The 25404-nt window shown below is 42.1% G+C and overlaps 1 protein-coding gene across 3 annotated transcripts in view; it reads right to left on the bottom strand.

The window, feature by feature from the left end:
- Positions 1 to 25404, bottom strand: part of ADK (adenosine kinase) — a 180025-nt gene that overhangs the window by 151922 nt on the left and 2699 nt on the right. For 2 of the 3 annotated variants that reach the window (XM_035138687.3, XM_088669485.1), the window contains exons 1-3: positions 19708 to 22131; positions 14684 to 14758; positions 1170 to 1223 (exon numbers count right to left, since the gene is read on the bottom strand). In XM_035138687.3, the coding sequence (XP_034994578.2) occupies positions 1170 to 1223; positions 14684 to 14758; positions 19708 to 20186 (608 nt within the window). In that variant the 5' untranslated portion in view covers positions 20187 to 22131. Of the gene's footprint in view, positions 1 to 1169; positions 1224 to 14683; positions 14759 to 19707; positions 22132 to 25404 lie in introns of those variants that run through there. The other variant, XM_035138686.3, reaches the window with a different exon arrangement.

The raw sequence follows: 25404 nt of genomic DNA, 5'->3' as shown, positions 1-25404 counted from the left end.
GAAAGGATAAACAGCACTTGGAAACAAACATAATTTTATGTGAGTATTTTTAAAACCAGACAGACACAGGTCATCCTCCACACTCCAAAACAAATAGAAACTGGAGTACAGTTCTCCTTTTACTTAGTTTTTCCCCATAACATGCACGGTTTAAGATGACTGCAGCCAGTACTTTTATTTTTAGTCTGCCCCCTTCATGTAAGTCAACGTGTCAATGCCATTGTAATAGCAGCGGCATATTTAGCTGTTGAGAGTAGTTGAACTGTAGAAAGATACAATGCTAACATTTTATCTAAGCTTTGAAATATCTTTCAGGCCTTGCCATTTCCCACTGTGCAGAGCGAGGTCCAGTTCAAACATCACACCAAAGCTTTGTTAAGAAAGGAAGCCAACTAGAATCAGAAATGATGAGTTTGACATGTTTCCAAACAAGAACAAGCTTATAGCAGGATTGAGTTTATGAAGCTAAGAGGAAGGCAGGCAAAAGAGCACAACCATGGTTTGAGCCAATGCTATTTTAAGTTTAAGAACAGAAGCTGCTAGATACAATTATCTGACTTTGCAAAATATCTTTTTATTGATGTCAATAGTATTTAAAGGGTACTTCTAACATTATAACTAATAGCCACTGTGAGAACAGGATTCAGGATTAGGTGAGTTTAGTTTTTTAGCAAAACCATACTTACAAGCACAAAGGAAGGTAACAGTTGCAAAAGCTGTGTATGCTTGGTGTGTTTTTGCTGGAACATGCTGTCATTCAATATTCCCACCCTCCCAACCAGCATGTTTTAGAGTTCTTCATCAGAAGTTATTAACTTGCAGATTTGATCTTAATTCATTATCTAACTTCTTGTCTGTGCGCACATTTCAAATAAAAAAATTCCTTCCAGTAGCACCTTAGAGACCAACTAAGTTTGTCATTGATATGAGCTTTTGTGTGCATGCACACTTCTTCAGATTTCAAATATCATCTTTTAGAAAGCAATATAACATCTCTCCTCTCTCTCTGTCACACACACACACAAAAGACAGCATTCAAACATATGACTGCAGCAGCCAAGAGAGCAAAGCAATTTTCACCACGACCACATCATAGTTTTAAAAGAGCAACTTTCCCAGCTAAAAACGGAGAAGCACAATTTTAAGAAATAACTTATTTAATATCTTACAGCTCTTTGTGTTTCTCCTCTGCCAAGATCTGGTCATTTGGTTTCAACCCATATCTGAAAATAGAGAGGGGAAAAGAGTTACTGAAATCAGAAATTTACTCAAATCCATTTTCAGTTTTAGAGCCTGGGAGCAAAAATATAACTGACTTCTTTATTATGTACTGGACACTCTAACATAAGTTTATAATAACAATAACCAACATTACTCGTATTGTTTATTAACCTGCTTCCACATATGTGATGTACAAAATTTAATTTTAAAAGCTTTAAAACAGTTGCAAAGCAGCACAAAAAATTTAACAGAATATGATTTTAAGGGGAAAAAACAGAAAATGTACACCTATGGGAGAGAGACCTTCTCATTCATCTGGAAAATCGTATCATGATACTTCTTTTTTTCCTTTCACAGCAACATCTACGTATGCACATTTTTTCTGTCTCTATCAAAGCCTCTACTTTTAAGACAGACACAAAACATTTAATACATTTGGGCTTCTAATTCATGGATCCATGTCACGTAAAGTGCTCATTTTACAAAATAAAGAAGGGGCTTAGTTTCTTCAGTCTTTCACATATATATTTTTCTTCTTGCCATTGTGTACTATGAATGGGAGCTACTCTTCAAGAAGGCAGGCACTATAGTTTGGGTGAACAAATTCTGAGAAGGATAAGAAGTCTCTATGCATCGTCCATAACATAATGCCATTTTCCTCCATCGCATGCTAAGGAAGTACTGTACAAAGAAAACAAGCAGAAGTAATAAGTCCATAAGGCTTGCAACCAAACTTCACTAGCACAAGCCACCAACAAACATCAATTGTCAAAAAGAAATAACGTGGCTCCCCTTCCCCATAAAACACATGTCAATACAAATAACATCCCCCCCCCCCCGGCAAGAAATGCTGAGCAGCAAGTGGTTGGGATTCCCTGCAGAAGAGTTCATCAAGAAAAGGAAATGGAACAAATTATCATTAAAAAAATGTCTCTTTCAATTTCATCTCTATGTTGAATGATTGTGTAAAAGTGTCATTATTGTTTCACTGTACCTTTAAGAGTCAGGAAAGATCTAGTGACTGGAGTTCTGCAGCTGTGGAGCAGCTCGACAGGTGTTTCTGTGAAGCTGATGATGCAGGGTATATCAGGGGTGTTGTGTGCTGGGCGATTTCCCAGTGTGCTCCTGGTGGGTGGTTTGGTTGTGTGGGTGTTTTGTGTAAGCCTAATTTCATTTTTGTTATTTTTACTTTCTCCATTAAACCAAGCATTTGTTTAAGCCTTGGTATGACTCTATTTGTAAGTCCCTCAACCAGCTTCTGCTGATGCAACTCAATTGCTTCTAACCCTAACACTCTAACCACTTAGCAATGCTGTGTTAGTTTTTCAGCAAGCACTGTTTTCTAAACCCTACCAAGCCAATTTTGCCTAATTAAGTGACAATCTCTCTTCCACAGAAAAGTAAGCTCCATAAGAACAGCCACCTGGTGGTGAACTATCAATGGTTTGAATAGTATGTTTTTATTAACTTCCTTAAATAGTGGCAGTAAAGCCAACTCAGCACCTTTAACCACTGTGAAATTTAAAATGTTCGAAATTGTGTAGGAAACATCACCCCAAAACTTAATAACGACCTGGCACTCTCACCACATATGAAGATAGGTACCATGGGTAGGGCAAACTCTCCAACAAAGAGGGGATACCGAACCACAAATGTGATGCAAATGCCCTGGTTTCAGTGACTGCTCCTTCAATAGCTGAGATTGGTGGGTACCCTCCTTTAAGGCAAAGATTATCCCATCTCCTTCAAATATTCTCCCCTCAGTATATGTTTCTCAAATTTCTCGCAGTCCTCCCTTGTCACAATACTGGTGGTCTAGAAAAAGCCAGTGAAAGGCTGTGCTTCACTCATTACCTGACCTGGGTGAGTATGGCACAATTTTTTGAAAACAGTGAGGGACCTCAGAGCATCCCATTTTCTAAAAGGTAAGTAGCTGCTAAAGACAGCACTTGCATCTTTTGCCAGCACAAAGCATGTACAAGTTCCAACAGGTTCACTAGCTGCTGAATAGTAAGAGGTTTTTCCTTTGTGCAGTAGCCTACTAGAGTGATTTACGCTAATGACCCATTTTCTGAACCTGGGTGTGTGCCCTGTATTTGTCCGTAAGTACCGTATATTCCGGTGTATAAGACTGGGTATATAAGACGACCCCCAACTTTTCCAGTTAAAATATAGAGTTTGGGATATACTCACCATATAAGAAATACGACCCGGCGTATAAGACAACCCCTGACTTTTGAGAAGATTTTCCTGGGTTAAAAAGTAGTCTTATACGCAGGAATATACAGTATTCCCTTTGCAGCACTGTGGCATCAGAGTGCAATACATAGCAAATCACATATACCACCAAAAGGGTACAGAGCTTGCAGCTAAATTGAAGGTCAAGTTTCCAGAACAACAGCCAGCTTGGGCCCAATACTCATCACTCACCCACCCACTCACTCGCAAAACGTATTGGAAATTAGGTTTCCAATAAATGGATGTGTGTGCATTTGAAAAACAAGGTGTATATGAATCCTCTTAACTGGCTAAGCAATTTTAAGTTTTATGATGGCCACCTACTTATGAAATACATCCTTCATTTTCCCTGCCTTCCAGTGAAACTGTTTAACTTACTAGCCTCTGATCCAAGGCTCACATTCACAGATAAGCAGCTTTTAAACCAGGCCTATCCAACCTATTAGTCATTATATACTACTGGCTCCATGAACATAGCTTCCAGACTTTAAAAAAATCAGTTCTGGTCATTAAAAATTAATGGACATTTTCAATGCACATTTTGAGTCTATTTATTTCTGAACCAATTCCATTTTGATGTATGAGGTGCCCCTCAGATCTTAACTACTTTACACTAAAGCAGTCATAACAAACACTTTCCCTTTTCTCATTTTAGAATGATTATGCATGAATGTTAGAAACTTCAAGATTCCAAGCTGGACAATGAGCAAATTATAAGCAAGCAGCTGCAGCCAAATGAAATATTATGGTACTTCAGCTCCTTTCCAAGCACTTAAGAGACACTTTGGAAACTAATGATCCTTGACTGAAGTTAGCATTTGGAAGATAAGACTTTTAATGGAGGAAATGGCTTAGATACATAGTACAATGAGAAGCAAGCTACATCATATTAAGCCCATCCCTTGGTAAACATACGGTAAAATGTGGATATTAGAAAATAAAGCCTGAGTTATGTCAGACGCTATTAATGAAATCCCAACAGGCCCAAAGCCCAAGGCATACCAACTGCCTAAGTTACAGGTAGGTAGCCATATTGGTCTGCCATCGAAACAAAATAAAAATAAAATAGAAAAATTCATTCCAGTCGCACCTTAGAGACCAACTAAGTTTGTCATTGGTATGGGCTTTCGTGTGCATGCACACTTCTTCAGATACCTGAAAATGCACATGAAAGCTCATGCCAATGACAAACTTATTTGGTCTCTAAGGTGCAACTGGAAGGAATTTTTCTATTTTATTTTTATTTTGTTTCAAGGATAGTTTAGACAGCCAAAAAAGGAGAATTTAACAAAAAAGGAAAACGCCATATCCATTATCTTATTACTAACAGGGTTGAACGTTCTAAACAACTAGTTTTGTTTGTAAATAGCACCCAATAGCAAGTCATGCAATATGTCAGAGATATAATAGCAGCTGCAAAACACACTTATCTGATTGATTGATTGATTGATTGATTGATATACCACTGATGTTATCAAGGCAATCCCATATAATTCATATAATTCAAGTGTCCGTATGCTACTGAGGTGGCATGGAGCCAGATCACAGGGCAAGCTGCATAGCATCTAGCAATTTCTGTGTGCAGTGACATGGTTGCTGACCAAGCAGCAGAGTTTGCTCTGGCCGCCATAGGAATTGCTGAGTGTAACTTTTCTTTGGGTGTTAGTGGAGTTTCTGCTGAATGATGATAATTTTAACTACAAGCAAAGGCAGAAATATATACAGCATGCAGCACAATGATGTACTCAATACAGTATCTCCATTTTCTTTTCCATAGCATTTAGGATCAGTTACTTCGTTTTGTGGCAACATTGTGTTAAATGCTTTCCTGCCCTTGCCAGGGGATATTAATGATGCTGCATGAGAAAATGCGCAATGGCAGGATGTTACAACATGTGATGAGCAAATCTTCCCAGTTATGCAGGAGAACTCAGCACAGAATGACAATTTCTGACAGCATCCCCACGTCACCAACACTTTGACCCTATACATGCATTATTTGTGAAACTATAAAACCATATTTTCACCTTCAGTGAACCAAAGGATCAGATTGCTCACATATATACACCCAATTGACCTTCTTTATTCTTTATATTGTATTTTTATGTTGTGTGAGATTTATGGATGGAGGGCAGCTGGTATACAAATTTAATAAATAAATAAAATTTAAAGGGAGCCGGTGTAATCCTGCTACTAATCAAATTTGCCCTGTGGCAGTCCTGGCACTAAAAGAGTTCCTTCAGGTACACATATCAATATCTTGTAGCCAATGAGCCATCATTTCAGCTGTTTTTTAAAAAATAAATGTTTTCCAAAGACCTGACTTTTATCAAGTCAGTGGAAGTTTGAAAGAGCTATTGGCTTCACAATTAAAGAGTTCAATGTAAATTACAATACAATAGCTTCTTGTTACATATACATCTTACTAGTCACTAGCCCTTCAACCCGTTTGCGAGATATTCACTTCCTTTTATTATATGGCCTAAAATATCAGTATCGCTTTATGTAGTTGCGTTTTATGACATATAATTATTTCTGTATAGCTTAAGTTTTGAAACTGCCCATTCTATCAAGCAGGCTCACTCTTATCATGCATTTGGACAACAAGATTATAAGCTGCAATCAATACTGTATAAGGTTTAAAGAGCTTTTGAACTTAACACCAAAATAATAGGTTTAAATGATTAAAAATGGATTGAGAAAGCAAGGAAAGCCTAAAGCCTGTTAATCATTTCACTGTGGCCAACTATGGTGCATTTCTTACATTCAGACAGGCCTTCGTCACTCTGGGTTGAAATACAACACAATACTGAGCCTTAAAATAAATTATGATTGCCCAATGGAACCAGAGGATTAGGAATTCAAGGCAAGAGACACAAAAGGGGCTTAAGCATCTCCATGTGTGGATACAAATACTACAATCCAATATCACAATTATTTTTTATGAGAGGTGGCAAAAAGAAATAGGAACTATGACCCCTTGTATTCTTTGTAGTTTATTAAAAACTTTATCTTGTCTGCCCTGCTGGCCTCATTGAAAAGCAGAAAGATGAAAAGCCTTGTAATAGTCTCGCAACAGCTGTTCAAAAGCTTCATGTGGTGACTGCAAGTAGTTTGCAAACTCCCAGCATTAAGCTAGTGTTACCACCCTTTGAAGGCACACAGAAACATTGGGGATTGGAAGTGAGGAAGAGTCCAAAATTCCCATGCAAATCACCTCACCAACAGGTTGAAAAGGGTGATGACATAAAAATGAGTAAAATGGAACATTAAAAAGAGTAAAATGGAAGCTGACCTGTACAAAATTTGAGGATGGACAAGGTCCGTTTTAATCTGCTACCCTGTAGGGGCATACAGCAGAGCTTCCTATTTCCATAAAACATGTTGTAGTTATATCAATGTACAACTGCCTCAGAAATTAGGAAGTTAAACTTAGGAACTCTGCCCAGAAGCATAAAATTCTCTAAATGCCCCAAAGGGGGAAGTTAAAAATAAAGCATTCCAAGTTTCAACCAATTATATCACATCTGCTCAAGGAGTATTTATCCTCAGCCACAAAGTCTTATGCCAAAAGCCACACATATGAAAGGGTACCAAAAACAGACAGAGGTGCCTTAGTTCTTCTCAAAGTGGCAAGTTATGCAACAACATAAAAGAGAGGTTATTTTGATTTTTAAAAAAATAGCAAGAAAAGTCATGATTTCCAAGCTAAGGCAATGCTAATGTTGAATTTTAAATTTGCTTTTCTTTTAGAAGCTGAAATTAAAAGTAACTGACAAACTACATTGTTGGAAAAAAATTAAGTAGAATATTTTTCTTATGTAAGTACCACTTATCCTTCTTACTACTCCACTAATGCGCCCTGTAGCAAGGTCACATAGTATAGTTGGTTAGTGCATAGTGCTGATAAGACCAAGATTGCAGGTTCGATTCCCGCATGGGACAGCTACATATTCCTGCATTGTAGGGGGTTGACATAAATCAGGCATCCCCAAACTCGGCCCTCCAGATGTTTTGGGACTTCACTTCTCATCATCCCTGACCACTGGGTCCTGTTAGCTAGGGATGATGGGAGGGCCGAGTTTGGGGATGCCTGATCTAGGTGATCCTCAGGGTCCCGTCCAACCCTACAATTCTATGATTCTATAGAGTATATGTATAAAAATAACTGGGAAAGTGGGGAAGGAGGGGAAGAACATTGAAAGTTAAGTTGTTAGCCATGGAAAGTGTTGAGTCTGAAAGGATTCCTGTGTCAAAATAATCTTGCTCTGTTATTTTCCTTATTTTAAAAGAGTTGGTCACTGTAAGTTGCTAAATACGGTAGTCCATGAGATTGGATTCCCTACCGAGCCTGTGCTTCAGCTGTGTCTAGCATGAGGCCTGTTCATAATGCGGATGCTGAATAAGTTTACCTACCTATGGTTTCAAATCAAGGCATACAAGCACTAAAGTGAAAGGGAGAAACTCATAAGGAGAATGCAAGCTTCTTTTTAATACCCTGCATCTCCAAGGAGAACCGTCACACTTTGAAGAGTCTGGTTTTAGAGGAGCTCAAATTTAGTATATAATTCTCGGTTGAGAATGTAAGGTCATATTTTGTTCCCCATCTCATTTTCTATAGAAGGACAGAAGCACCTACAGTATTGCAGAGTGAATAATAAAAGACTGGCAAAGCTAGGGTTGGCAGCCAGTCAACTGACCAGCCAAGCATTGTTCCAAGAATGTCATTGTATAGACTGCAGTTTACTTTTAAAATTTTCATTACTGTATGGTGTTATTTGTTAAGTGGAGCAGGAGTGAGGGCAGATCACCCTAACCCTATCATTCAGGTGCAAGCCTAGCAGACTAACAAACCTTCTCCCATGGCAAAAACTGGAACACAAGCAGTCATCAGCATCAAAGGCCCAGGGGAGTGTCAGATTAGAAACAGATACATCAAGGTTCATATTCTCACCCAGCCATAACATTTCATTAGACGGCATTGGGTCAATCATCACAGTGCTGCTCTGGAGAAAAATCAAGGGTGGGGAAGGAAGCTATGGGTGGTCTTCAACTAGGTTTTATTCAGAGTAGACCCAGTGAAATTAATGGACATGACAAACTGAGAAGGAAAACTCTGGTGCTAAACCTCTGCTGCCTTCTGGGACATCTGGAGATGGAGGCTTTATATTTTAAAATGAATGCCATTGTTTCACAGATGTTATTTTTGATAATTAGCCGAAGTATCAAACCTGCTCATATGATTCTTTGTCTTCATAGCACTAATTCTTGGAGCTAACTACAGTAACTTTGTCAGAGAAACCCCTGCACAAGGGCTTCTGCTTACAAAAAGGGGTTTCCCCTTCTGCACCATCTAAAATTGGCTTGGGACACACACACCCAACAGCATACTGGGAGAGGGGAGGGCGGTTGTTCCATCTGGCAAGCTGATATGCTTGCTCAGACAGAATGTTCAATGTATCGCAACACTGAATTCGACCATTGATCATTATTTAACCAGATTTTTTTTTGACAAGTCAAATGTCCAACCCCAAAATTGTCTATCCTAATTAATTTTATATTCTACTATCCCCCATCATAGAGGGACGCGGGTGACACTGTGGGTTAAACCACAGAGCCTAGGGCTTGCCAATCAGAAGGTCGGTGGTTTGAATCCCTGTGGCAGGGTGAGCTCCCGTTGCTCGGTCCCAGCTCCTGCCAACCTAGCAGTTCGAAAGCACATCAAAGTGCAAGTAGATAAATAGGTACCGCTACCGCGGGAAGGTAAACGGCGTTCCGTGTGCTGCTCTGGTTTGCCAGAAGTGACTTTGTCATGCTGGCCACATGACCTGGAAGCTGTACGCCAGCTCCCTCGGCCAATAACGCAAGACGAGTGCCGCAACCCCAGAGTCGGTCATGACTGGACCTAATGGTCAGGGGTCCCTTTACCTTTATCCCTCATCGTAGCTGAAAAGGACAAAATACCCATCATATATTAAATGCACTCCAATACATAAATGGCAAAAAAGAGCAGCTCTTCTGCATTCAGCTTGCGTCTCCACTGCTGTGAGTCACAGCACTTCAAGAGTGGAACCAGACCTTTGGACTCCTCTCATCTGGTTCCCTCAGTTTGCCATTAATACACTGAAATTTAATTATGACTAATGGAACATCCCTACAACCTGTTTTTCCTTTTTCCTTTCCAAAATCAAAAGAAAACCAAGTTATTAGTCATGTACTTCATCCCCCCCCCACTCATCAACTCCACAGAGTGTTTTTTTCTGAATGTGTCAGGGTTCCCTCACCCCAAACATGTCTGATTCAAGAACTTCATTTGAAGATAGAAAATTAAATAAGCAGCCACTTCAAACATATGCGTCCTTAAATTAAGAAGCCATTTACATATGACCTTTGCTTTTTTTAAAAATAAGATTGTTATCCTTGAGAAAGGATTTTTTGTATTTTTCAAATATGCTTTGCATAGCATTTGTCGAGTTTAAGAGCTTAATGAATAATTATAACCCTGCTTGTATTATGGTTAACTAAGCTCAGTTTCTATTTCCAAGTTTAAATATCATCAGCACATCTGCTCACCGGATGGAGCGGGCTGGGCTGGGGAAAATCAGTGCAGAACCATGGCAAGTATCCATTCAAAGAAAAGCAGGTGATCAATCCTCTGCCGCCACTATGCTCCACAGGAGCATGATGTCACTTCCATTCTGCCCAAATTGCCACACCAGTTTACATCTCCTGTTGCTGGCAGCGAAGAAACTGTGTTGATATTTGAATTCATTTCGTTTATGAACCACTTCCTGTTTTTAAAATTCTGTAGCAATTTAGCAATGAAAGCATCAACAATTAAGACCGTTTCAAGTCCAGTACAGTGGTACCTTGGTTTACGGACGCAATTGGTTCCGGGGAGCCGTTCGCTCCCTGAGCAGTCTGTAAACAGAGCGCCACTTCTGCGCATGCGCAGATCGCTTGTGCACATCCAGTCCGCGGAGTACTCAAACCGAGAATACTCAAACCGCAGCGGACGTAAACCGAGGTATGACTGTACAGATATACGGTAGATAGGGATTAAAAGCTTCCAAGGCTTGTTGCAAAAGAAAGGTCTTCAATAGGTGCAACAAAGTAACAGAGATGCCACCTGCCTGTTAAATACTTAGTTGCTGAAGTAAAGCTGCTGTTTCATTTCAAAGCGCTACTACAAATGTTCCATCTCCGCAAGCATATCAGCCCTGCTATAAGCCTGGGTCCTGCTTACATTAGTTATAAGTATTAACTCTAATCAGGCTGCCTAAAATAGGCCACTCTCGCATTAAGCAATAAACAGCAGCATAATTTCAATTTGTAGTTCTCTATTCCATTAGTCATTCCCCCAAACTCTCGCTGAAAATAATTATAAGATTTTTATTCCCAATGGGAAAACACGAGTTGCTTGTTACAAATAAACCAGAAATGTTTCTTTGATTTCCTAAATGTCAATAATTTTGTTTTAAATGTGTTTTGAGTTTGCATGTTTTCTAAAATGGAATAATCACAGGTTCTGTTTATACTGCCGGGGGGGGGGGGGAGAATGCAATTTAGAAAAACTGGATTGGGTGCAAACTTAATCATGCTTTGAGAACGCTGTTTCCATTTATCTGGATGGGGCAGGGAAGGTCAACATTACATAAATCCAAGGCAGTCAACACTGCATCCACCAGAGAAACTAACCAAGATCTGATTACTCCACCAGATCTCTATGTATAATGACATGTGTGGACCCAAGATTGGAGACAAATTATAGAGGTGAGCTGAAATAGCCTGCAGAGGAGCTTGTTACTATTCCTACCACACTTTTATGAAAATCACAGTACTGTACCTAGAAATCTCAAATGGTTGAATACTTGTATCTGTCATCAGTGGAGCATAACCAGGCCCTGCTCCATTCTGTATGAATTTGGGGCACACAGGCTAGGTAGAAAGATTTGTCTCTGGCTCCGACACTGATGATGATTAAGCACTGGCAATCAAATACAGGCAGCACAGCAGCAGCAAACATTAAGACTGCAATCCGAAGCCCAGTTATCTTGAGTAACTTTCATTCTTAGGGTGAAAGTAAACTGCCCCTTGTGACACAGTCTAGTACAGGGGACCCCAGACTTACCGGGCTTCGGGCCGGTGCCCGCCGCGCCGACTGCGCGGCGGGCCGGAGAGCAGGGGAGTGCGCGCCCGTGCGCATGCACACACGCACACGGTCGGGAAAAAATCGCTGAAAATCGCTTGTGCGCATGCGTATGGGCCTCCCCCGACCCGGAAGTGCATCGGAAATGACCTCTTCTGGGTCGGGAGAGGCCCATACGCATGTGCACAAAGGATTTTCGGCATTTTTTTGCCGATTTTGAAGATCACCGCCGCGCCGCGTGCTGTAAGAGCGGGCGGCGGCAGCGGGCGTCGTCGCGGGCCGGATTGGGAGGCTAATAGGGCCGCATCCGGCCCGGGGGCCGTAGTCTGGGAACCCCTGGTCTAGTATGTAGTCCCTAGAACATAAGATAATTCTAGTTACAGGTAGGTAGCCGTGTTGGTCTGACATAGTCGAAACAAAATTTAAAAATTCCTTCCAGTAGCAATGACAAACTTAGTTGGTCTCCAAGGTGCTACTGGAATGATTTTTTGTATTTTGTTTCAACAAGGTAAGATAATTTCAAACAACCCCGAACAGCAAAGATTCATTAGAGTTGGTTCTTTTGCCTTGTGGGCTTCAAAAAGTAAATACAGACAGAGCAGGGTTGGGTAGTTGCTTTTGCAGACTTATCTGTGAGGTCACTGTAATAATAATCCCACTGACTGACACAGCATGGAACTCTCCCAACACATACATGTGCAAGACAGAAAAACAAACTGTTTTTCCATGCAAGGAAAAAAACCCCACTATAGTCAATAAATGGGAAACTCCATTCCAGTCAGACTCTGAATGAACGAGTGCTTCAACAAAATATGATCTACAAAAGTGTATTAGAATGCCTGGAACATAATAAGTGAGGTACATAATTAATGGCCTCCTTGTTCTCTAACATAATTTTATTCAAACATTTTGGAAGGAACAAGTGATATTATAGGGGTAGAACTACCTAAACAGTATAGAAATTTATTCATGTATACGACTACAGCGACAAGAATGTCATTTGCCCCAAAATGGAAAGTAGTCCCGACGAAAGAAGATTGGATACAAAAACTCATGGATTATGCAGAAATGGCAAAGTTAATTTAGAATATGCAGGAAATGATAAATATAAATTTAAGGAACTTTTTTTGAAATGTTAAAATGACTGTAAAACTATTGAAATGTATATAACTGAAAATCACAAATAAAAAATTATTCTCACAGGGTGATCTTGAACTAGTAATACTCACTCAGCCTAACCTGATATGGTTGTTGCAATACTGAGAATGTATAACCTCCATGTACTCCACCTGATTACAACATTGCAGCAAACCATCAGAAGTACCAAACTGCAACTCTGCCTTTCAGTCCTACTGATGGAAATAAAGTCCAGTTGTCTTATATTCAGCATGCAAATAGAAACAAAAGTGTAGCCAACAATCAATGGATCGATGTTTAAGTGTAGCAAAAATAATGGATATTATTAGCTTTACCCTGGGGCCACATCTGTTCTCCTATTCTCAAGCCTCCCCAGGCCCCCAAGTTTATTGTAAAACTCAAAAATCAGAACGATAGCCAAAAAGGCTATCAATTCATGTTCTCTCAGAAGCAGAAAAAGGTCGGTGGGGGGCGGGGGGGGCAGATCTGAAATAAAGAGCAGTTGCTCCTGAAAATTAAGTTCTGCCTATATCAAACAAACAAGGAACACAGGCTTTGCTGTCCCTGTGCTTGTAGCTGAGTGGTAGGATACATGCTTTGTAAGCAAAAGGTAATAGGTTCAGTCCCTGGAATCTCTAAGCAAGTCCTATCTGAAACCCGGGAGCCATTGCCAGTGAGCACCATCAATAATGGGTTAGATGGACCTATGGTCTGACTCAGTATAGAGGCTTCCAATGCTGAACAAGCATTTTTTTGAGTCAAGTTAAGGCCCATTGCACAAGACTGGTTTATTGGAGAAGTAACATGCATGGCACTGGAAGCATGGACTTCAGGACTGGCACACCTTGGCTGGGGAGATCTGCAGCATGCAGGGGTCCCCAAACTAAGACCCGGGGGCCAGTAGCGGCCCACGTGAGCCAATTGTGTGACCCCCGACAACCCCACCGGCCGCTCTTATCGGCGCGCCGCGGTGCGGTTGCCCATCTCCGGGTCGGCACGGCGCCAGAAATAGCTTGTGCGCACGCATGGGTTGGAGGGCGGGGAAACACGCTCCCATACTCACGTGCACAAGCTATTTCTGGTGCCGTGATGACCCGGAAGTGCACCGGAAATGATGTCTGCGCATGCGCAGACGTCATTTTGCGTGCTGCGCCACGCCAGAAAAAGCAAGTGCGCGCGCATATGGGAGCACGTTTCCCTGCCCTCTAGCCTGCCGCGGGATCGGCACCAGAGGAACTGGCCCAAAGCCAGGTATGTTTGGGGACCCTTGCCCCAAAGTATTTCAATGTTTTATTGGGACTGGTTTTTCATTTCTGTTGATAGAGTCCATCAGACTGATTTGAAAGGGAACCTCTTTCCTTAAAAAAAAAGAAAAGGATTAGTGTCCAGTTCTAATGCCATTTAGGCTCTAAGGGTGCATTCAGAGGTGTAACCTTCTAGATAAGCTGCTCACGGAGGTGGTAGTCTTTACCAGGTCCATTTATCTATCCATCATTATTGCTATTGTACTTCCATGGAGTTTTGGAGTGAAGTGTTTTATCCTCAAAGCATCTCCCCCCCCCCCACATTTTATTATGGAGGGGGATTTCATGCTGTTCCTTCTTTTGGCAATGGCCCAATCCAACCTTATTAGATCCAACCTACCCAACCTTGCCTTTCTCAATTGTGAATTTTGATCATTGTACCCATTCACTCAGGACTTTGGCAGTTTCTTTTAGTGGAAATCTAAGCTGGCTATTTTCCTATTCTGCTTTAAGATATGCTTTTTGGCACGCTGAACTGAAGGCATACTGCAATTCTGCAAGCTCACAGTTATTGGAAGGTGAGTTTAAGAAACTCACCTAGAATTTGAAGAGAAAGATGTACTGTGAGATGTTCCCACAAGCTCCACATTTAACTTTGTGGACAAATTAAACATCGAAAAGGTTTAAGACTTACTTGTCAAGGAAGTCCTTGTCCACAACCGCACAGATATCCAGAAGAGGATTTCCCATTCCAAAAAGCACATTTTCACTGAAAGATAAAGTTGTCAGAGTTATTCAGTTCAAACAATTGCAGCATACTGGTAAAACAATTTTAAGATCACAAAGTCACCGCTGCCACCGGTGAACTGATAACGATTATTTGAGATAGAAACACAAACACCACATAGCTTTGTGGAGGGTGGGGAAAGAAGAGATATAATGGGCCTAAGCAAAGAAACCAAACAGCATTACACTTTTAAAATGATGGGGGCTGGGGTGGGGGAGCTTGATTTAATCCGAGGGCAGCATTCCGCCACGGGGAAACAAGGTGTGCCAGGGGGTGTGCAGACACAAAGCCCAAAGTGGGCAAGGCACTCCTCTCTCTTTCTGCCACACCCTTTTCCTCCTCCGTGGCAACTGGGTGAAATTAGGCTGAGAGTCTCATGTTGCAGTCCTGCTTTGAAAAGTATTTCTGCACTACTCAAGACACCAGAACCTGCCTGCATCTACCCACACCACTGTGCTGTCTGAAGCAGTTAGCTTCACAGTGTAGCATGGTGAAGCCAGCCTTGTGCCCTCTGTTCAAGATGAAGGTTTTATTTTATAGAGAGGACATTTCCTCTCTATAAATGAAATGATTATGTCTGCTTATCATATGAACCGGGGGGACACCAAATTTAGCCATAAAATGGGGAGGGTATGTTTCTGATTTAATAGTGATTTTCACAATCAAAAAGATCAAGTAATCACAGGGTATTCCTATAATCTTTCTAGTTTCATGGTCAGAGGACTGAGAGCAACTAAATCGTACAGAGCCAAGTCCTGAGCTCATATTCAAAAGACAGTTTTAAGGTAGCAGCCAATAAGTTGAGAGCAGTTGTTTAAGAAACACATCACAACAAATGATCCTGAATTCAGGCCCCTAAGTGAGCCCCACCGACTTCAGAAAAAGCTGTTTCCATGCTGTAAATTTAGGATTACAGTACAGTATTTAGTAATGTAAGCTAGTTCACAGTTTGTAAAACAGTGTTAACATAGCAAAGCCAGGTATTAATCATTTGCCAGCTTTTATTGGCTGCCACGTCACTTAAGGACAACTCTGCTACCAGTATAAGGTAGTTAGAAATAGAAAATAAAATTAATGATAGATTATGCACATTTTAAACAATTTAAAGGGCTTCGCCTCATGGAGTAACAAAGTAGAGCTATGTAAATGTTCTATCAGTGCAAGGATTTCTGCTTGTGCAACAGAATGCTCTCCTTGAGCTAATGAGAAATGTTAGTTGAATACGGCCCACAAATTCAGAATTCCGTTCAACCATCACAGTATAAGCTTTTTCTCTATTTACCTGAATGTCTTTGACACATATACTCTAGTCCTGGGCTCATGATTTGTGTGCCAGAATCCAAGTCAGCAATCAATGTTATACACTCTCTCATCTCTTTTTGTAACGAATGACCCCACACTGTGTCATACAAACAGAAGCAGAGATTAAATAGAGTTCTGGGCTAGGATTGGGGAGACAAGGGTTCAAATCAATGCTCAACCATAAACATTACAGGGTAATGTTGGGCAAGTCACTCAACTAACCGCAATAGAAATGTTGTGAATAAAGTGCTGAAGACTACCTGTTAGTTGCCCTGAGGCTCCTGGATCAATAAGTGATCAGGAGAAGAAGATCAACTTTGGAATTTTTGCTTATGAATGTCTGAAGTTGCAAAAAAATAGACAATATCTCAAGACTTTTCTTTGCTGTGCCTGCAAGATTATATTACTAAAATCTTTTTTGCTAATAAGTTATTATTGTTCTTCCCAGCTTCTCATGAGATCTTTAGAGACTGCCCAGAATTAGTTTCTGCTGTGTATGTCCATCAGTCACATACTTCCATGTAAAAAAGCTTAGGGAATGAAATGGGAGTTTTAGGTAAGCATGTGTCAATACTGAGGTTATCACCCTGGTCCTATTAAGAAAGTCCCAAATGAATTTAATGGGGTCTGTTCTTGGGAAGGTATATCTAAGATTGCAATCTTAATGCAAGTGTTTTATAATGCATGGAGTTAATTTGCTTGCTTCCTGCAAACTTAATCTTACAAGTCAGGAGCAGAGACGTGGAAGCAATTTTCCTCAAGTCACTGAGTGAGTTGCATAACTGGTCCCCCCATGATATGAAAATGTTGCACATCACTTGTGGGGCACAGTCTTGCAAAAAGAGTCAAATATCACTCAGCACTTCAGCTGCCAGCTTCTTTAAAAGCAAGGACTACAGACATTAAATCAATCAGAACGAAAGCTGTTCTATTCCTAGAGACATCTCAAAGCATGTTGGCTCAGTGTAATCTGGTAGTTGAACTGAATCATTTTTTCAGAGGGATACTGGTCTGTGCTGCTCAACTCGAGGCAAAGAGATATCTGATACACCAGATACTGCTGGTGCAAAGAAAAGTATCAGAGAGATATCCTTAACAGATAAGGAAATTCTGGAGTTGCAACTTTATACTAGTGTACATGTTCCAGTTCATCCCATGGTGTCTGACAAGCTATGAAGACCCCAGCTAATTTGGTGATTATTTGCACAATGGAAATTACTCAGGAGGATTCTTTTCTTTTCGAGAAACCACAGGGAAGCGATCTACACAAGAAAGGTCGATCCATTTACAAAGTGAACCACTTGGGGCCAGAACCATTTGCTCCTAATAGCATTAAGCCTGTGATGGAGGGGGGAGGAGGAGGCTATTTTTGCGAATTCTTTCTCCTCTCTATGCTCCCTGAAAATCTGCTCTGGAGGAGGTGGGTGGGCTCTGGAGCAGCATGAGGTGATGTGCATGGTTGGTGAGTATCACCTCCTGCGTTCCTCCAGCATGAAATCACCACTAGATCTTGGTCACTTCCATGAATGGAGCACACCTACCATTCACAGAACTGACATCCCTTGAATCCAACTGCTGGAATCTCCAAGAGCTGCTTCAGTATCAAACTTTTTAGTGGATACACACTGCAGCCCTGGATTATGTACATACTAAAACTCAAATTTTAAAAGCTGATATACATTGCCAAATTTAACTGCCTGGAAGGAAAGGGAAGGAAGCTGCCATTTGCCATCATCATACAGGAGACAAATGTTAACTCTTCAGATGCAGCCACATGTGGAGAATAAGTCTCCCAATGGGCATTAACCATAGTAGCTAAACGGAGTCTGTGTTCAGAAGCAGTATCTCTGTCCCCCAGAAACTGGGAGATGTTGAAATTGACTAGCAGAAATTCAGACTAGAATTCAATGTTTCCCAAGTTTGGGTCACCAGCTGTTTTTGGACTACAACTCCCACCATCCCTAGCTAGCAAGACCAGTGGTCAGGGATGATGGAAATTATAGTCCAAAAGCAGCTGGAGACCCAAGTTTGGGAAACACCGGACTTGATGGGCCTTTGGTCAATTGAGCTTTCATCACAACTTTATTCTTCCTTGAGGAGGCCCTCAGAATAGTATTTTACTCAGCAGCCAAATCCAGATTTTAATGCACTTGTATCCAAACAGTTTTCAGCAAAACACTGAAGTCCCCAAGAAAAACAATGTTTTCTAGTTTCCTTGAAGAGAAGATTTGTAAATGGTCTGAAATACAGTTTGTCCACCATTACTGGTCATTCCCTGCAACACACAGCTTCAGAATGCCTTCTAGGGGGCACTCTTAGTTTACACAAAGATGGCTAGTATCATTGGACCCAACATGAATTTAATGTGCTTCCTGGAATTTTTTGCAAGGTTCTCTGCAATACATCCTCCAAGCATGCACTTTTATATCAGCAACAAACATCTATATTTTGGGCACAAGATACTGACAAAGCAGGAAGACAGCAGCATGCCAGAATGCCTTGCTCACACTACTGCTGATGCAAGGGGTTCTTCTGAGCTACAGAACCGGTTGTAACTCGCAAGCTTGCACTTACTCCTTTGCCCAAAGAAGCTGATCTTTGAAAACATCTGAGCCGAGAGATCTAGAAATTCAGGACAAGAGTAGCAAGTGTTGAAGAGTTGACTCTTCACTCTTTTCTTAATTGGGAAGCCGAATAAATTAATTGACCCCACTCCACCCCAGAACGGCAAGAGCCTGCCTTTGGGAAGAAGCGATGGCAATTCCATTAAGTCGGTAGGCATTTGGAAGTCAACACCAGTTAATTAAGTTGAATTCTTTTTTAGAAGAAGAGTGCTTCTGGCTTGCACTCTTTATAAAGATTTGAGGAGTGAGGTTATTTACCCCTCTGTTATTGTCCATCCTGGGTCGCTCAACGATTGCTTTTAGCAGATGAAGATGATCAGGTGACAGCAAAAACTGCAAGGTTTTTAACAATTAGAATAAGATCTATTATTTGATTGGTGAGGTAAACCCTCAAAATGTATTTTCTATAGTTAAGTTTTTACCTCTAGGTAAGTTTTTAAACGTTTGATGTTTTATCTGTTTATAATATTCTGTTGGGAGCCGCCCAGAGTGGCTGGGGAAACCCAGCCAGATGGGTGGGGTATACCGTAAATAATATATTTTATTTTAGCTGATGCAAATAAAGATTCCTTTTCTTCTAAACTCAGCACGTGGGCATCCTGAAGCTTTTCGTTGCTGCTCCTTCTTCTCAATTACATTTTTTAAAAATACTTTTTTTCGTGTTGTGAACCGCCCTGCAGTCTTCGAAAGAAGGGCGGCATACGCATTTAACATACATCGTCACCATAGGAAGAATAACCGCGACACGGGTGTGCAGGCATTTCAAGGTGGGGAAAGGGAGCGAGAGGAACCAGGAAGGCGGCGGAGAGGATGCCAAGCCGCCACCCCTCCAAAAAAAAAAAGAGATCGCCGTTATCCCCCCGCCCCACGCTCCTGCATACACACGTACACGCGCATACACGCAACCCCCAACCCAATGCAAAGCGCCTCAGAGCCGGTTCAGGTGAAAGGGCGGCGGCGGCGGCTCCCTTGTCCTGGGGGAAGCCTCGCTGGCAACGGAGCTACCTCAAAGTGGGCATGGCGATGCTGTCGCTCGGGGGGGATCCTCCGGGGCTCGAACCTGACAGGCGGCGGTGGCGGGCAGCAGAGACTTCCAAACGAGCGCCGTCCTCCGTCTCTTCGACACGCCTCTCCCTCCCTCTCTCTCTCCCCACAGCGACTCGACTGACGGACTGAGCCGCCTCAAGCTGAGGAGGAGGAGGAGGAGGCCCCGCCACCTGCCAATCCCCGCCTCCCGCCGCCGCCATTGGCTGACACGCGGTGGGCATGAGCAGAAGGGGGAAAGCGCGGGCCGGCGGCCGCTGGGAGCCACAGCGCGCCTCGAGGCGGGCGTCGTTCGGGCGGCCTCGAAACCGCCGGCCCCGGCAAAGGGGTCGCGCCGTAGTGGCATTCGCGGGTCTGGGGGGGAGGCGCGGGGTCCGCCATGTCGGGTGCTGGCGAAGGTGGAGGGCGCCATCTTTGCTGTGGGCAACTGACAAGCGCATCTAATACCATACAGCCTCTCTCCGCCCCACCGCACACACGCTTTCTCCGCCCGTCGCGGCTTTCCCTCTTCTTAAAATTTAAAAAAAAAAAGACAAAGGGGTTTTTTCTTGGCTGCCGGGTTCAGCCAGGCCTCCCTTCACGTGGCGAAACAAGCAGGAGGGATGGGGCCTCCCTTACCGAGCCACGCCACGCGTTGCATAACCGGAGTTATCGATTTAAGTTTCTGGGGAAATGCTGGCTGACGCAGTTTAGATGATAAAAAAGATATTTTTGGGTGGGGAAAACGTAGCACAAGTCTGCGCAATAGGTCCACAAAGCCTTCTTCGCACACCTCAAATACAATCTTCAGCACCCTCACTTCACTAAACGAAGCTGCTTGAATCTGTCCCATCCACACGCTAACTATGGTCAAAAGTGCTTGTGCAGAACAGGGGTTTTCATCATTGGACACCTGCCACAGGTGGCATCTTGCGGCATCGATGAGGAATTGTGACAGAGGCGATTTTGCACAAGAAGTTTAAGAAAGCAAGACTCCTTCCCTGCCTGATGCTTGGTTGTTTCCTCTGCTGGCTTCCTTCTATGAGCTCATCATTTTAGCTAATTTGCCAAGCCTCAGAAGGCGGCTACGGTATTTCTATAAACAAGATGTGCAGTATTGGTACGTACGGTCCAGTCAATATATGGACTGTCTCTGTGGACTGCTCCTCTGAAAATCAGCTGCCCAGATAAATTTGCAAGCATCCTTCAACTCCCCCATGATAATATGACAGCAACAATTGCAGACAACAATGGCTTTCAAAGTGAACCATTCACAGTGGGATCAGGTGTTGTGTTATCGCCCCAACTCTATTCATTATTTTCATTGCCATAATCCTACACTTTGTCGAAGGGAAACTCCCCACCAGAGTAGAAATCATGTACTGAACAGATGGAAAGCTCTTTAATCTGAGCAGGCTGAAAGCAAAAAGTAAGGTTACCATAAGTTATGTCATAGAGCTTCAGTATGCTGATGACAACGTAGTGTGTGCACACTCAGAGAGGATGACCTCCAAACCATCCTAAATAACTTCGCAGAAGCTTACAAAAAGCTTGGCCTATCACTCAACTTCCAAAAAACCAAAGTGCTGCACCAGCAAGCACAAAACAACCCTTCTGCAGTGCCACAAATCCAGCTCAGTGGTGTAACACTGGAAAGTGTTGATCACTCCTCCTACTTTCCACAAGGACTGACATTTATGCTGAAATCCAGCATTGCCTGAGCTCTGTGAGTGTGGCTTTCTCCCGATTGAAGTACAGTTTGAGGACTGGGACATTCGAAGACAAACTAAAATGCTTATTTACAAAGCTATTGTACTACCAACATTACAGTATGCTTGTGAAACATGGACCGCTTATAAAGACCATCTCCAACTCCTCGAAAGATTCAAGCAACAGTGTCTTCAAAAAGTTTTACATATCACTTGGGAAGACAGACGAACTAATGCCAGTGTACTGGAAGAAGCAAAGATCACCAGTGTCAAAGCAATGATTCTTCAACATCAACTTTGTTGGACTGGTCATGTTGTTCGGATGCTTGATTATCATTTTCCAAAAGCAACTACTCTATTCCAAACTTAATAATGGAAAGTGTAATGGTGGTGGGTCAACAAAAGAGGTTTAAAGACTCTCTCAAGGCAAATCTTTAAAAATGTAGTATAAACACCAACAATTGGGAAATACTGGCCTGCGAGAGCTCCGGTTGAAGAACAGCCTTTACCAAAGGTGTCATGAACTTTGAAGACACTATAACTTAGGAAGAAAGGGAGAAATGAGCTAAGAGGAAGGCACATTTGGCAAACCCTCACCGTGATCAACTCCAGTCTGAAAACCCATGTCTCCACTGTGGAAGGATCCAGAATTGGCCTCCACAGTCACTTACAAACTCACCTTACTCGACTATGAGTGATCGCCAAAGAAGAAGAAGAATTTGTACATAAAACAACATCTGTTTGTGGTTGCCTATCTCCAAAGAGTAAACATGCTAGTAGTTTGGTCCAGCAGAAGACAGCATCCACCAGGGCCGTCTCAAGCTGGTCAGGCATCCTGGTGCCGTGGTGCGGAGTTTGCTCTGGCGCCCCCGTCCTGGTGGGCGGGCGCAGCACGCAGCGCCCTCCTGCCAGCCGGCGCCCTGGCACCCCGCGCCACCAAGACTACCCCTAGAGCCGGGTCTGGCATCCATATGAAAGTAGGAATCCAGTACTATTTTGTAGAGAGTTGGATCCCTAAATTATTGCAGCAAAAAGTGAGTACAATAGCCTTTACTAACCTTAACCTCTTCTGCTTTTTTTAAATGCTGTTGTATAAAGGTATGATTGGGCTATTTGTTTTGAGATACACAAATTAATTTGTTATTCTAACAGATAACATCAGTACAAATAATATATGCAGCAAAACTAGCCTGACTAGAATACAAGTTGTTTGAAAGTCCCTTGTAATATCTTTACTTTCAGGGGGAAAACACAAGGGACCTACCAAGCCTATTTGGATAGCTGGCCAGGAAGGATTTAAAGGAAAACAAATTCAGGAGCTGGGTTTGCAAAGGGGTATTGATGTTAGTCTGCTGAAAAAACAAAATCCAAGAGTCTTGCTGTAGCTTATAAACTGTTTTAAGAGGCCCCCATCAGAAGCACAAGCTTGAATCTGTGGACTTGGGCCTTTGGTCTGGTTGTCTGGGAAGCTAAAAGCAAAGGATTCTCATCTTATTTGCTTAAGTCTGGAAGACTACAATGCCATACATACTGTAGATGCAGTAAAAAAGAAAAAAGATTACTTTTTAAAGGGATATATCTCTTTGTTATATGACAAGTGCTTGGCTTTAGGAAAGTAATCTGAGATTTAAGTTAGATGTGCATTTTCTGTTCCGCAGAAACTAATATCCATTGTAGTCTGGGTTTTTTTCTTCTGCCTCCTCCTTACAATGAAAGGTTAAGTAATTTGATATCTGCAGTGCAAATGAGCTTTGCCCTTTTCAAACTACAGTAATTTAACAACTTTGAAGTTGTGAGAAATGCTGTCCTAAATTACCTAAAGAAAACATTCAAGTAGAGAAAGAGGAATCTAAAAAATCAAGCTTGTTCAGTATTTTGCAATAAAATAAGGATGTTTATTCGCTAGCTACAAACTTCCAGAGGGGCAAATGTTAGTCTGTTGCAGCAAAAGCACCATAGAGTTCAGTAGCACCTTAAAGATTAATACATGGCATAACTTTTCAGGGGCTAGAATTGCATCAGGCCTCAGTGTACCACAGCCTATCCTGGCCCTTTAAGGCAGTACATTTCTAAGTCTGCACTCCACTGTACCCAGGAGAAATTGAAGCATCTCAGATAATGCTGCTGGTAGAGTTACCAGCTTGCAACCTAGATGTATTGCCTCTTTATGGACATCAGGGTGGTTTATGAATGGGAGATTTATAAATTCAATTTAAAGAGGGGGCAGAGTGATAGGATGAAAAGCATATATCTCACAGAACTGCAGAAGCCTGAAAGAAAGAGGGGGGTTTGGTGGCCATAATAAATTAAGAACAGACCAATTATAAAGTTGGGGGAGGCGAGGTGGGGTTGCCAACTGTCTAGAACAAAAGTAACTTATTGGCTTTTTTTTTTTTGCCTTTAAAAGCAACTTGCACTGCCTGATTTAGCAGGTGATTTTTTTTTCCTCAGCATGGAACAAACATAATCACCTATTAATCAGTGCGCATCAAAAGGTTTTAAAGGCACATATTTTAAAAAGCCACTTCCAAAAGTTGGCACCCTAACACACAACACCAGAAGAAACTGTTGGCAGCAGGAAGGCAGTGCCTTGTAAAGCTATGGAAAATTGTAGTACCTGACAAAATTGTTCACTATGAAGCTATCCAGGCCCAGCCATTGGTAGAGATCATTCCCAGCACTTACGTGCTGGTTTAGCCAGGGACCCTGGAAGTATTTTTAAGGCTGGCAGGGAGAGGACTCAAGGCACAATATTAAATATTAAATTAAGAAGAGCTCCTGGCTGTTCTGGAATGATTACAATTCATGAACATTTTAGAATATTAGAAGAACTAGAAATCACTATTGCCCTCAACTTTTCTCCTCTTTCTACAGATTAGTGCTCCGCTCAGTTTGGCTCCTCCCTCCATAGCAGAGCATATAAGATAGAAACCAAATGGCTCCTTAAACCAAGGTTACAGTTGCCAAAACGGAATGTCTGGTTGCCATTAGGGGACAGGACAGCCCATATCTCGAGTCCTGTGTCCTGTTCTGGACATCACAGTTTAAGGAGGATATTGACAAACTGGAACATGTGCAGAGGAGGGCAACCAAGATAATCAAGGGTCTGTAAAGCAAACCTTATGAGGTACGGTTGAGGGAGTTGGGTATGTTTAGCCCGGTGATGAGAAGACTGAGAGGAGAAATTATAGCGGTCTTTAAATATCGAAAGAGCTGTCACCTGGAAGAAAGAGCAAGAGAGGCTAGGACCCAAACCAATGGCTTCAAGTTGCAAGAAAGGAGATTCCAACTCAACAATAGGAAAAACTTTCTGACTGTAAGAGCTGTTCCGACAGTGGAACAGACTCCCACGAGAGGTGTTGGACTCTCCTTCCTTGGAGGTTTTCAAGCAGAGGTTGGGTGGCTATCTGTCATGGGTGATCTAGTGGAGATTCCTGCATCCCAGGGGGGTGGACTGGATGACCCTCAGGGTACCTTCCACCTCTATAATGTTATGATTCTATGATGGTGCCATGATTGCCATAAGCCCCGTTTTACTGGAAGCCTTAGTTCCATGTATACAAGAGGGTTCAGCCTTCACATGTACAAGGAACACACATATGGAGAGTGGTAGCAAACCATACACACATCATATGGATATTTTAAGGCACACCTGCAATATCATGCTCTTCATGATGAGGAACCCAATTGCCTACATATGCATATATGTATGGACATAGGCATATTTGAGACATGTCCACAAATGTGCATACAGCAATTTGGGGTGGGTGGGTGGGTGGTAGAGCCCCTGCCTCCTGCCATAAGTGCTTTATTGTTCACACAAAAGCAATTCCTGTTGTGCGATTACTGAGTTTAAGATTAACAACAAAACCCTGTGCAAATTTATTCAGAAGCAAATCCTATTTTTGTGCAGTGCAGCTGACTCTCAAGCAAGCAAGCAAAGGTTTGAGTAGAAGCTCACCTTAAAGAC

The sequence above is a fragment of the Zootoca vivipara genome, chromosome 5, assembly GCF_965207765.1.
Source record: "Zootoca vivipara chromosome 5, rZooViv2.hap1.1, whole genome shotgun sequence".
Taxonomy (NCBI): Eukaryota; Metazoa; Chordata; class Lepidosauria; order Squamata; family Lacertidae; genus Zootoca; species Zootoca vivipara.
Note: the sequence above shows the minus strand (reverse complement) of the source record. Positions and strands in the feature narration are given on the sequence as shown.